This window comes from Lolium rigidum, chromosome 2 (genome assembly GCF_022539505.1).
Source record: "Lolium rigidum isolate FL_2022 chromosome 2, APGP_CSIRO_Lrig_0.1, whole genome shotgun sequence".
Lineage (NCBI taxonomy): Eukaryota > Viridiplantae > Streptophyta > Magnoliopsida > Poales > Poaceae > Lolium > Lolium rigidum.
The window spans coordinates 283209138-283221768 of NC_061509.1; the positions used below are offsets into that span (position 1 = coordinate 283209138).

General features: G+C 48.1%; 1 protein-coding gene across 1 annotated transcript; it reads left to right on the forward strand.

The window, feature by feature from the left end:
* Positions 1–1587: 1587 nt before the first annotated feature.
* Positions 1588–3099, forward strand: LOC124691057. The gene is made up of 3 exons (XM_047224343.1): positions 1588–1725; positions 2432–2502; positions 2600–3099. The coding sequence occupies exons 1-3, from the start codon at positions 1588–1590 to the stop codon at positions 2778–2780; spliced, it is 390 nt and encodes a 129-aa protein (XP_047080299.1). The 3' UTR covers positions 2781–3099.
* Positions 3100–12631: the final 9532 nt, after the last annotated feature.

Below are 12631 nucleotides of genomic sequence, written 5' to 3' on the forward strand. Positions count from 1 at the left end.
TAAGGGTCAACGTAAGCCCCTTCCCTAAGGAAAGAACTTTTATTGTAATAGTGGTCAATCCCAGAAACGCGTACCGCCTTGCCAATAAACATGGGGACGAACTTCCTGGACCTTGAAATGACATGAACTTGAAAAACTACTACGCCAGACCGGCTTCCCGGTAAGCCCTTAAAAATGTTTGACCTATCTGATATTTATGCGTAAACCATAAATCCAAATCGATTCTAGACTGTCTTTCAATCTACATGCTTGACTGAGGATGTGGTAGCTTTTGTTCACAATAAAGCATGACTGAAGTCGATATAAAACGTGTCGAAGAGCAATAGACCCTGTTTTTATAGAGCTTATCATTGTCATTGATTGACCAGCATGACTTATGGATTGCATTTTCAACTGTGCTATTTGCATAGTAGTATCAAGGCTCTACATCATTCAAATAATGCATGTAAAATGCATGCATGAATTTTATCCTTTACTAGAATGAATTCCCACAATACCATGTTTTACATTGATTTACGGGGATTTACCAATGATCCTCTTTATTTGGTTTATAACTCTGCAGAACATAAACTCCCTATTTTGTGTGAGATCTATACGGAGTCAAATTGAGGGAGTCAAATTGAGGTATGATTTTTGGAAGGGCATTTTATTCACCGGGAGAAGCAACATGAATCCTGGAAGCACACCTAGAAAGCCCGAGGGCCAAAAGAGACTAGAGCAGGTGGCGCGCCCAGGCAAGAACAGCGCACCACCCATGCTCGTTTGGCCGCCGATCGTCCAAATCGCTTAATCGTCCATGCATAGGGCAGGATTCCTCGAGCCGACCCATTTGAGGGCGAGGTGGGTTCCGCTAGTTTTCCAGCCGGTTTTCTCTAGTTTCGGTAGGTTTCCTCGAAATCGGTCAACTTTAGAATTTGTTCCAAATTTATTTTCATTCAAAATTGGAAATAGTTTAAATTTTGATTTTTTCAAAATTTATTTTACTCAAGTTTCAAAAGTATTTAAATTTCAAATTTATTCAGATTTTTAAATTTGTTCAAATGATGAATTTGTTTGTATTTAGAAAATGTTTTGATTTCGACTTATTTATATTGTTCAAATTTCGAATTTGTTTTCACTTTTTTTGTTCAGCTTTCGAAATTGTTCAACTTTCAAATTTTGTCAGATTTTTAATATGTTCAAACTTCGATTTTTTTGTTTTAAAAATCTTCAGATTTCAAATTTGTTCGGTTCTAAAAAAATGTTCGGATTTCGAATTTGTTTAGAAGAAACCGGAGTATGAAATGGGTAAAAACTGTTGCGCAAGGAATCGTTCACGAGGTGGCAGGAGTTAGACGGCTGTAAGGAATCGAATAGCTGTGGTGCTTTAATATTCGTGTATCAGGCCGGCGCACCTCCCGTCTGCTCGCGTTGTATGAAAACGACAACTCCGACTAGGACTGGGAGAAGTATCATAAAAGAGAGCCTCAACCTCGAGAGGGAAGAGAAGCCAAGCGCCGCGAATACCAAGCCCTAGCCGCGTCCCGTACCAAATCGATCGATCGATATCGGTCGGTCTCGTCCTCCCGGCAGGCAGGCAAAGAAACTATGGCGCTACGCAAGCTGGCCGTGAAGCTGCGGATCCCCGCCTCTCCCGCTCGCCGGTTCCTGTCGGGCACTCGCGATTCGGCGGAGCCCGGTTGTCGGAACCTCCCTTTCTCCGACTCCGTCTCCGACCACACTGCGGTATGCTCTTCTCCCCTGCACACCGCGCGCGCTCGCTCAGCTAGTTGGAGTAGCTAGCGCTAGAGCTTCCACCTGTATGCGTGCAGACAGATCGACCGCGTTCCCCAGCTCCAGATCTAGGTGCAAAAGGCACGCCCTTTGGCAACAAATACTTCATGGCTAGCTAACCAATTAAATATATGGAATTAATCTGCCCAAGATGTCAGTTGCTGATTCCGTCTTTTTTTATATGTATACTTTGTGCTGGACGGTTCTAAATTAATCCTGGTTAGCTTCCCTAGTTAGGGCACATATGGTATGCCTCTGGTATTTTGCTAGCCTTCGTTGCAAGGATAGAGGGGTGCCGTGATTGGCAGGAGGCTGTAATCCCCCTCCCACTGTGGCCCATCCTTGCTTGCCAAACTCACTTATTTCAAGGTTGTTGCGATGCCTTGGCTGTTACAAATAAAGCTTGGATGGAATGATTACCAACAGCCAGGAATGATTGCCAAATAAACTTTTTCTTTAAGCTGTTAGTTGAAAGGTGTAAATTTTAGCGTAATATCTGAACAGGTCTAATGATTTCAACAGCTTTTAGCGCTGCAAATACCTCTTGTCTCGTCATATTTCCCCTCCCCTACATTGCTTGTAATTAAGAATAATAATAGCGCTAAATCTTGCACCAGATATCAACTTCTCAGCTTCTTTTACCCTTGTTGGATTGTAGGTCGCAAAGGAGTGGTACATGTTACAGCGAGGACGTCATGATGATCTGAATAGGGAGTTGGCAAACTTACGGTAAAAGCTAGAACTCAACTTTCATTTTAGTACTACTGCTCAAATGGATGATTATTATGATGTAATGCCTTACCTTTTTTGTTTTGTTTTTTGGCAGTCGTATAGTTTTCTGGACTGAAGAGCTAGAGCACTTCCTTAGGGGGTCTTACAAAGTCACTGTTCCTTTAGCCACTGGTTTTGTAGTCTTAGAATGGTACTTTAAGAAAACCGTTGCTGCTGAGAGGAAGGAAGCCAAGGAAGATGCGAGGAAGCAAGCCAAGGAAGCTGCGAGCAAGTAATGGCCATCCGCTACTCTGTTTAGCAATGCTGATGTATGTGCACTCCTAGCACCCTCCTTGTGGTAACTATATCTGCAAGAGCAATTAAGCATCTGGGAGTAATGGTTTGCTGTGTCTGTCTTGACCCGTACGTATTGCATCAAAGGGCCAGTGTTTATGGTCTGCTCTAATTTGTGTAAGCGTACTTGTTTGTTGTACTGCTGGTGTGTTGCACTTTTTATTGTTAGTCTGGTGAAAGTCTCAACTGGAGGTACTGTTTCTGCTGTAGATCTACCATTTGTGAGTGATGTTATGTTTCTCATGAACCCCTTTATTCAGGGAACTGATTTATGTACACTGGTTTGGTCAACTTTGCTCTGTGCAGGGGCAATGTGCTGACTCGGGTTAAGTTTATAAGCTTGGTATATGCATTGTCAGGTTATGCAGGAAATTCACAGCTCGTATAACTTCCAACTTATTACTAAAACTGATTGTGGATGTAACACTATAGCTTAACAGTGTAGCATATGGTCTATTTCACTTGACTGGAGATATTTATTGTCTTGATTGCTGTGATCCTAGTGCCTATTTTTCAGGTAAGATTTCTGTACGAAACCACTCGGGAGGTGTGTGCTTATTAGGCTGCTTGGTTATGTACGTCTCTAGTCTTGAGAACTCGAGGGTCCCGTTTGTGTTTGCTTTAGGAGTACTTTCCAGGACTTGGATGGTTCTAACCGGTGCTTCCTCCAGTTATCTATATATGAATTTGTACTGGCTTCTTGGAATGCTGGAGGCATTGGACGCCCTGCTGCTAAATGTAGACCATTGCTTGTGTTCAATTAACGAAACTCCCAAGAAACTCCTCAAATCTCTCACGTTCCTCCCACCCGCAACACCTGAGATCCTTTCACCTGGCACCACCTCTTTGGTGCTTCAGGCTTGGATGACCACCAATGGCCGGGTCCGATCTAGGTGAGCAAGGGCGGCTGCAGCAAGCACGACAGCAGGCGATGGAGGTGGAGAGGTTGTTTTTTTTTGAGAATTAGGTGGAGAGGTTGTCATCGTGACCTTGAGATAGCCGCTGCTGGGCAGCCCGGCAGACGGGGCTGTCGGAGGCGGCCGCAACATGCCACGGAAACAAGGCAGCTGAGGACTTGACCAGAAATTGGGGCACAACTCACCCAGGGCCGTCCATGGGGGAGGTGCGCTAGTCACTACCGCAAGCCCGCGATGGCGAATCCTGCAGCTCCTAGCCCTTCTGATGGACAACTGTGTGACCCTTGCGTGATGGTAGAGGGACTTGGGCCCCGGTCACTACCTTCACCTGCCAGCCCGAGCAGCCGACAACCACCGCCATTGGAGGTGTTGCTTCCGGTGAAGGTCGGGGCACAAATGATGATCTGCCCAACGAGAAGAAGACACTAGAGATGGAGACTTGTCTGCTTGATCCTTCTTCAGTGTCGACCTATAGCGGCCTCTTTGCTGCAGCAACCGCTCTAGAAGTCCAGGAAGGCTGGGAGCATGTGGGTCATGGAGGCCGCTCCAGTCGGGGCACTCCACCGAGCTGTCGAGGGAAGTTCTTGACCATAGCCTCGCCTTCAAATGATGGGCTCGTGAAGGTACTACCGTTGCCTCCAACATGGCCACCAAGTTGAAGCATGGCATGACCAATTCAAATGCATTCGTTGTCAAGTCGTCCTAGTCACTAGGAGAGATTCCGCCACGCTCACTCTCTAGTCTTTTGAGTCGTCCTAGTCACTAGGAGAGATTCCGCCACGCTCGCTCTCTAGTCTTTTGTGCTCCTTGCAAATGTAGCCGCTCTCCATCCATCTAGCCTTGCCACCCTTCAATGTTCCCAAGTTGGGCCGAGGTCATGGGCCACTCGTCGCCGCGTGTGTCGATGCCCCCTAGGTCCCCATATGGGCTTTGCAAGGATTGCATTGCATGCACCAGTTTGCACTCTGCTTTGCGGTCGCAGTTTGCTCTATTGCGCACAGAGCTCCTTCAGCTCGTCGATGACAGTATCAAAGAAGTGTCTCGCCCCCCGCGTGAAAGGGCGGCAACAATAAAGCTTATGTTGGTGCGCGTTGTGTTGGGCCACACGGAGAAAAGAAAAACTTCTCTTACGCGGTACTCCCAAGATCTAGCCGAGGTAGAACCGTAGAAGGCCATGAGGATTACCACTAGACTCGCAGGTGCAGAACTTGGTGAAGTGTGTCTGGTGAACTTATTTCTTAGTTTTCTTTTTCTCCTTTTTGCCTGTGTGCATTCGTAATGTTATTAAGGTATTATGTTGTTGCATATGTTGAATGTAATTAGTACATTTTAATATTAATGTATTCCCTTTATCGAAAAACAAGAAGGACTGGTGCTTCACCGTGTCGAACCCCGCATATCCATCCATCCGCGGCGCCACCACGGTGATTTCTGCCGCGTCGGCGTGCAGCACCTCGGTGTCGGCGAATGCGACTGACGAGTCGTGCTTCATGGCACACGGCGCCGCGCTCGCGGACCGGGCGCCCGGCAACGTCAGCCCGTCGCGCGTACACTCAGCAGGAGCACCCACCGTGGCCGCACGGCCTCGGCTGCACCACACAGAAAGCTGTATCGATCTACCCCGCGACCCAGATCGAGGTTGGTTTGGACGTACCAAATGGCAGATGAGAAGATGAGCTGGGGCGCTGCTGATCGAGGATGACGGTAGGAAATGGCGTCGGAGCAACCGGGTGCGTGGCTGCCAACACCAGAAGGCCTCGGCGCTCGTTGGCACTGACGTTCATGCATTGCTGTTGACGTTGGTTCTGATCCACACGGACGCGGCGGATGAAGCAGAGCAAGAAGAGGCTAGCTGGGACCCCCGAGATCGGGGGTGCCGCGTATCGCTGGATTAATAGAGTCGTCAAGCGCGTAATTAATGGGAAAAAAACTGGGTGCAACCCGCCCCTTCTTCCTCCGTCTTCACCGAAGCCGCTCTTTCGTTCTCCCCTCGAAGCTCTCTCCAACTCGAGCTCGTCATCCGAACCCCACCTAGCCCGACCCCCGACGCCCTGCGCTTGCCCGCTCGATTACTCCTCTTCCGCGCCGGATTGAGATCCGGATCCCCGTCCTATCGGTAACTCCAAACCGTACGTTCGATCCGGAATTCCAATCGCATCCCGAACGGCAAATCAGTATCAAACCCTCTCCTACTCGGGAGCGGCCGGACTGCCTTATGATCGAGTCTGTTATATATATGCCCTAACCCGTCAGGCCCGTGCCAACATCGATACGATTACTTTCTCATCTGATCGATCTCACGTCACGTCCCGGCTGACTATGGCGGCGCTACGCGGCCTGGCCGCCAAGTTCGGCCGGATCCCCTGCGCTGCCGCTCTTCGGGCTTCGCGGTCGTCGTCGTCGTCGAGTTCTCTTCCAAAGGTAACTTTACTTATTCCATGTATCGATCGGCGCTAGGACCCCCATCCATATGTTTTTGATTGATCGATCATGGCTTATCCTCGTGTCGACCAATATACCGATCGGTCCGTATTCGATCTCTAGTATATTAACCATAGAGTTTGCCATCTGATCCGACTCATTCTGTCTCGCGTGCTATTTATTTAAGTAATTTGGCATGCAGGGTGATCTCGAAAATGCTCTTCTACTCAAGAACAAGATCGAATCTACGAAAGTCGAGAATCTTTGGTCCAGCGGAAACTTGATAGCTCAACATTGTGGGCAAACTGAAGAAATCATCAGGTAAATAAGGGTTTGAACGAAGATTATTATTATCTCGTTAATACTCCAAGATTAATCAAGTAGCAAAGCATGTCACCGAATTTTTCCTTCCTTGATTCTGCAATAAGCCACCGTACGTCTAATGTCATTTCTGCATTCATTTTTGAAGCCAAGTTTCTGAAAGACACGCCAAAGTTTCTAGAGCGGTGCGTAATACTACACTCAAGATTTTCTTTACTGGCGTCGTGCTTGAATCCATTAGGCAATTCGTGAACGGCTACTATTATGACGATGGATTTGAGTTGGCTGCACTTGAGTTGGAGAAGGAGGAGGAGCGTCAGCGTCAAGTTGGACCTCAATGACTGCAGTCCGCCCATATATCTCGATATAAAACTTGCTCTTCATCTCTATGCTAAGCTACTGTTTAATCAGTCAGAACTCTGTCTATGATGTTTGTTATGTATAATAATAATGTGCTCGAGGCAGCCCAATCAGTGTTTTGCACATGTGTTCAATTAGGCCTCTCTATGATATGTGTTGTCAGTGTTGTGTACTACTTTAGTTGGCATGGGTTTGGTAGTATTATGTGCACCAGGCATCAGTGGCTACTGCGTCTATGATATGCCTTTGACATCTGTATGTATGTACTGCTGCGAGTTCGGAACTGTTGTGCAGTTCATACATGTGCCTTTTCATGATAATAAGTACAATTTCCTCCATACACCACATCTCATGATTGAAACGCTCGACAAAATCCTAAGTAAAGTTTGAATTTTGTATCCCAAGATCATTTTTGTTACACTGTCATTGTTGCAAGTTATGTCTTGAGGAAGTAGAGTTCTGAAGGTTGGTTTTATAGTAAAGTTGCTAGCCTGAAATGTGGACCTTTTTTTTTAGACGGAAGGCTCAAAATGAGCCTGGCTTTGAATTAACGAAGCCATCAACCGGCTAGGAGTTACACCAAGAGTTACAACACACACGCGCCAAGCGCACACCACAAACCACAACAAAAGACAACACAAAAATGTCAAGCCGAAGCGCCATTTTGATCCATGAAGAGGGAGCTTTGTCCTCTGTTGCACCGGAGCGATCACGACTGGGTCCACGCCAACAAACCTCACCCGCTCCAAGACTGCAACCCAAGGGGGGAACTCAACGACGGGCCGGCTACCTAGCAGAACTTGAGGAACCAAAGGAGGGAGGGTCTTTCGGCGACGCCTCCAAGAAGGTGAATGGCGCAAGAATGCGTCATCGTCGTCGGCAGAGACAGAGGTCTTGCAAAGTTTTCACCCAGACCCGAGAACCACCACCCCTGGAGCTCGGGCTAGGTCCAGACCAAATACACAACATCTTCCCCTGGCGTTGGGATATGCACACCGGCAAGAGCTGCGACCAGACGCCGACCAAGCAAAGCCCCCCAAGGCGCTAGGAAGGAAGTCAGCTACCGCAGCATGCCGTGTAAAAGTAGCCAGGCCGACGTTGCGAGAGGGCTGCGACACCAGCGAGAGGTCACCGAGTGAACCACAAAACACTACTAGAGAAGCTTACACGAAGGGAGGCCTGAAAGGGGAGCAGATTGAGGCGGGGGGACATAGTCCATAATTCCGAATAGGAGGGCCGTCATCATGACGCCTTCAACAAGGGAACGACACCCGCAGGTGACGCCGCCACCGACACAGGCCATAGCCATGCGCTGCTTTCACCGAGGTCCAAGCATGGTCAAAAATTCCGGACGCCGTCACGAGGGCGCAGAGCGGACAAGGCGGAGATCACTACCACGCCTCCAAGCTAAGTCGCACATTGAACTAGCCCCAACTAGACTCAACCGCAGGGAAGAACACGATGGCTGGCATAGTGCGGCCAAGCCCAGATCAAGTCGTCCACGACGCTAGGTCGAAGGCACCACGGCGGCCACACCATCCCCTGCGTGTGAGCACCTACACATTAACGCCTAAGCTAGACGGAGGGAGAAAATACCGCAGCCACCGGAGAAGCTGCAGTATAGAGCCTGCCCAGAGACTGCGTCCCAGATAGCTGGCAAGGATATCGCCCCAACGATTCCGAAACGCCGCCCGCATCGACAGAGGACTGCCGGAGTCTGCAGAAGAAACAGACCGCCAACAACCTCGAAGACGGCCAGGGAAAGGTCCAGGCCCGCATGGCCCAGGGCCAACCCGAATGGGCCGAATGCAACCGGCGAAAGGCGGCGGAGGTGGCGCATCGGGCACGCAGCCGCGCACCCCAGGCCACCCTCAGATCCAGAAGATCCGGCCAGGCCCTGCCGGGCCTAGATCTGAGCCCACGAGCCCAGATCGGGCCGAGCCGAGCCGAGCCGCCCGCCTAGAGCCACCACCGGCCAGAGCAACGCCAGGAGACGCCGCATCTGCATCCAGGCCTCCTGCCGCCGGGGGAGGCAACGGCAGCGCCGGCCGGGGCCGGCTTCACCGGGCCGCTCCGCCACGAGGAAGGGCGCCGCCCCGTCGGGCCCATTACTCGCGCGGGAGGAGAAAACCTCCGCCGTCGGCACCGCCCGGGCTTTGCCCGGCGGCTCGCGCCGGCGGCGGCGGCGGGGGAGGGGAGCTACGGGGTGGGGGAGGGCCGGAGGGGGAGGGGGCGCTTCGGCCGCTCACGGGGGAGGGACGGGAGCGAGGAAAGAGCCGTGACCGTCTTTTAAGAACAAGATGTTTCATCATCTGAAATGTGGAGCTCCTGCTCCTGGAGTCATCATTTTAAGAAATGAAAACAACAAATCCTGCTGGGGAAGATCTTCGTAGTCAAACACCTCAACGCTAATCACCTCTTCATTGTGCGTGGAGACGTCAATATTTTTTTGGAACGTGATCACCTCTCTCCAAGACAATGTCTGTCAGGGTGCTTGTACTTCGAAATTTCGTTCACCGCTTTCGCCATTGTCGCTTAGGGCGATCGACAGAGTGCGTAGAACTGGCATGAGTTTCGCCTTTGGGCCTCAGCCGAATCCGGTCAGCACCAAGGTCGCCAGGATACATGTGAGGACCGCTGTGATTCGTGTTGCTCCCGCACTCGCCACGGGCGTAACTAGCATGACGACCGCGACAACTAGGAGGAAGAGCACTGTGACCGCGACACTAACGAGTCGAGCTGTTCCGGCCCCGAGTGGGGTGCAAGATGCTCGCTTTCCTGGACCGTGTCTGCACATCTTTACTATTATACTAGAAAATATGCCCGTGCGTTGCATCGGGGAGAAATTTGTCCATGTACGGGCGTTGTACTCCACGACATGGTACGACATGTGCTAATTGGTGCTATTGCTGATCCGATCTGTGTTACCTCTGGGCTGTGGTGCTGATGCATGAAGAGCGCGGTTAACAGAATTTGAGTGCTTTGTGCTAATTTGCTGTCGTATTGGCAGTCCTTCAAAATAATTTGTGCAATATTCAGAATCTGTGCAACGGTTCAAAGAAGTGAAAACAATAATTTAGAATTTGGGATATAGAGAATATCAATTCTCTTTTGTAAATCAACGATTAGACAAAATTCATGGCATGGTTCAGAGAAGGTAGGTGTGTATGATTGTTTTGTTAAAAAGTACACTTAATACTTAGATTTATTTTCTAAGGAATGGTTCATGTATATGTGAGAGTCGTGTAGTGCACACCAATACAATACGTCTGATTTTTTGTTTAATTTCTGGTTACTAAATACACAAGGATGCTACAACCAAATATGTTTCCGTATATATCCTTTATATACACACAGTCTATACTACTCCGTATTAAGCATTTTTTTGGAAAGTAAGCAGTGAGTTTCTCGCGGGAGAAAGGGTATTAATTTTTAAATGGACCTATCATATTTTAATCAAATCACATAAAAGAAAGACGAAAGTGAAACCTAAGATGATTAATTAATTGATATAGAACAAACCCGTTGCAAATCTCAGCAAATTCTCTCTTATCAATGGATCTCCATCCAGTTTTGCTAGGCTCTAGAATGTGTCACTATGTATTCTGTGATTGAATAGACTCAAGATCGAGCTCGTGCTAAGTGCTTGATATGGAACTAAATTGCAGGTAAGTAAGTGATGCTAGCTACATGACATGTACTAGGTTTCACACACCCCATGAATGCTTTTATTCTTCAACCCAAATGTAGTTTTGCTGAATTTGGTATTTCTAGCACTTCAATCATTTATGACGACTGCAATATGAAAACTGCTAGCACAAGGTGACTAGAAGAAATGTAGATCGTCACGCGACCAACATCATGTGTAGCGTCGCAGTGACGCACGTGCTGATTGTGCCGACGTGCATAAAGCTTTAGTGTCAAGGAAGGGGAGGATCTCAGTTTTTTTTTCTGTAGTCATCTTACAAAATTTCTTATTTGTGTATAACAGTAAAAATTTACCATATTCTGCCATGTTGCTAGAACAATTTTTTATTTTCATTTTAAAATCATCATATTTTGCTTTTCCGCAGCAACACGCGGGCATTGTCCTAGTACTATTATATTCCAGTTGGTCGTACGTCATACAACGCGTTTGGTGAGGAGATTGGGAGGTTAAATCTTACGGTCTTCACTTAACATCCACGGCGTGCATCTTCCCTCAAATTACTTACCAAAATCTTCCTAATTATCATTAATTTACTTACCAAAATATTTCTAATTATCATAAATCCAGATCTTGTTTCTTCATGCATACCCGCACATGGCTCCTCCCACTGGCACCACCATAGCCTCCGGCTCCCTCGTCCCCCACGCCGCCTCCGCCGCCTCTCTCATTGCTGTCTACCACATCTCCCACCGTGACCGCCGTGGCAACCATCTAGCCGCCAGCGCCCATGCCGCCACCGGCCTCCACCGTGCCCGCCCAGGAACCCCGCAGCCAAGCCCACCCCACGTCCCTACTGCAAGTTTTCCCACGCGGCTGCTCTAGATCATGGACGCCGCCACGCCGACTATCCCGGATGGATTCTTCACGCTCGGCGGCCAGGCTGGGGGCCAGATCGAGTGTTGGCTGAATCTTCATCGACCGGTCCTTGGGGGTCTTCCTCTCCGCCACGCAGTGACCGGATTTCGCCTACACCGCCACCACAAGCCGCCGCCGCCTCCTCCATCGAAGGCCCTTTCCTCTAGGCCGAGGGTGCGCCACATGATCGTTGCTGCCGCGGCCACTTCTCTGGCTACCGGCGGCATCACACCGGTGCCTATCCGCCCCTCGGGCTCGTAAGCTTCTCCCCCTGCTGAATACTAGATTTCTTATGCCCTTTTGATCTTCAAGTTGAGGTACCTTTTTCTAGGACTGTAAAGCGCCACATGGTATCATTGTCTGTTGAGGATGAGAGTGGGATGATCAATCGAATTGGCTGTTGGGCTGAAAAAGGATAAGGCGTCATTTAGAACAGTTCTATCCCGAAAATACTCCAACAAGTTGTTGAGAAGCTCTACAAACTTGTTAACGTTATACATGTCAGCATATCATTGCTTCAGATACCATGAAGCTCTACAAAGTAGTGAATCTGAAAGTGTTTTCTCAATAGTAATAATACGTCATCAATGATGGATTCAGTCATTCCAGTTTTTGTGTTTAAACATGTTGACGATTTTTCAAAGGAATCACAAGAGATCTCATGCTTATAAAGCTAAACGTAGAGTCAGAAAAGCGTCTTGAGGTAGAAGTTTGTATGTGCATTGCAGGGATGCTATCTGAAGATTTTATTTTTTACAGATGATGCTCAATTTACATGTTTAAATTGGAGCAGAGGTGATATTAGAATTGGTTTACACTTTTGCTTATTTGTCTACATCTACATGCTGGTGATGGGTTTGGTTGACATTTTAAGAGCAAAATTGGTTGGTCTTTTAGACCAAACGCCTTTTAAGTTACCACTGTACCTATGGTAGGTGTTGAGAAACATCAGACCAATATGTCTGAAAAGATTCGTTTTAAGTTGCCATGTAAAATTATACATGTTCAGTTTTCTTTGAAAGGATTCGTATCTTTTAGGATTATATAACAGTAATCCAATTTGGTCAGCTACACATTGATTTAGGTGGTTACATTTTTAGCCTAAAAATGTATGACATATTTTACATGCATCCGCCAAAATAAGTGCTTACTATGCCATACTTTTGCCTATACTGTATCCAAAGTGTGTTATAACTCGGCCAGCTCATGA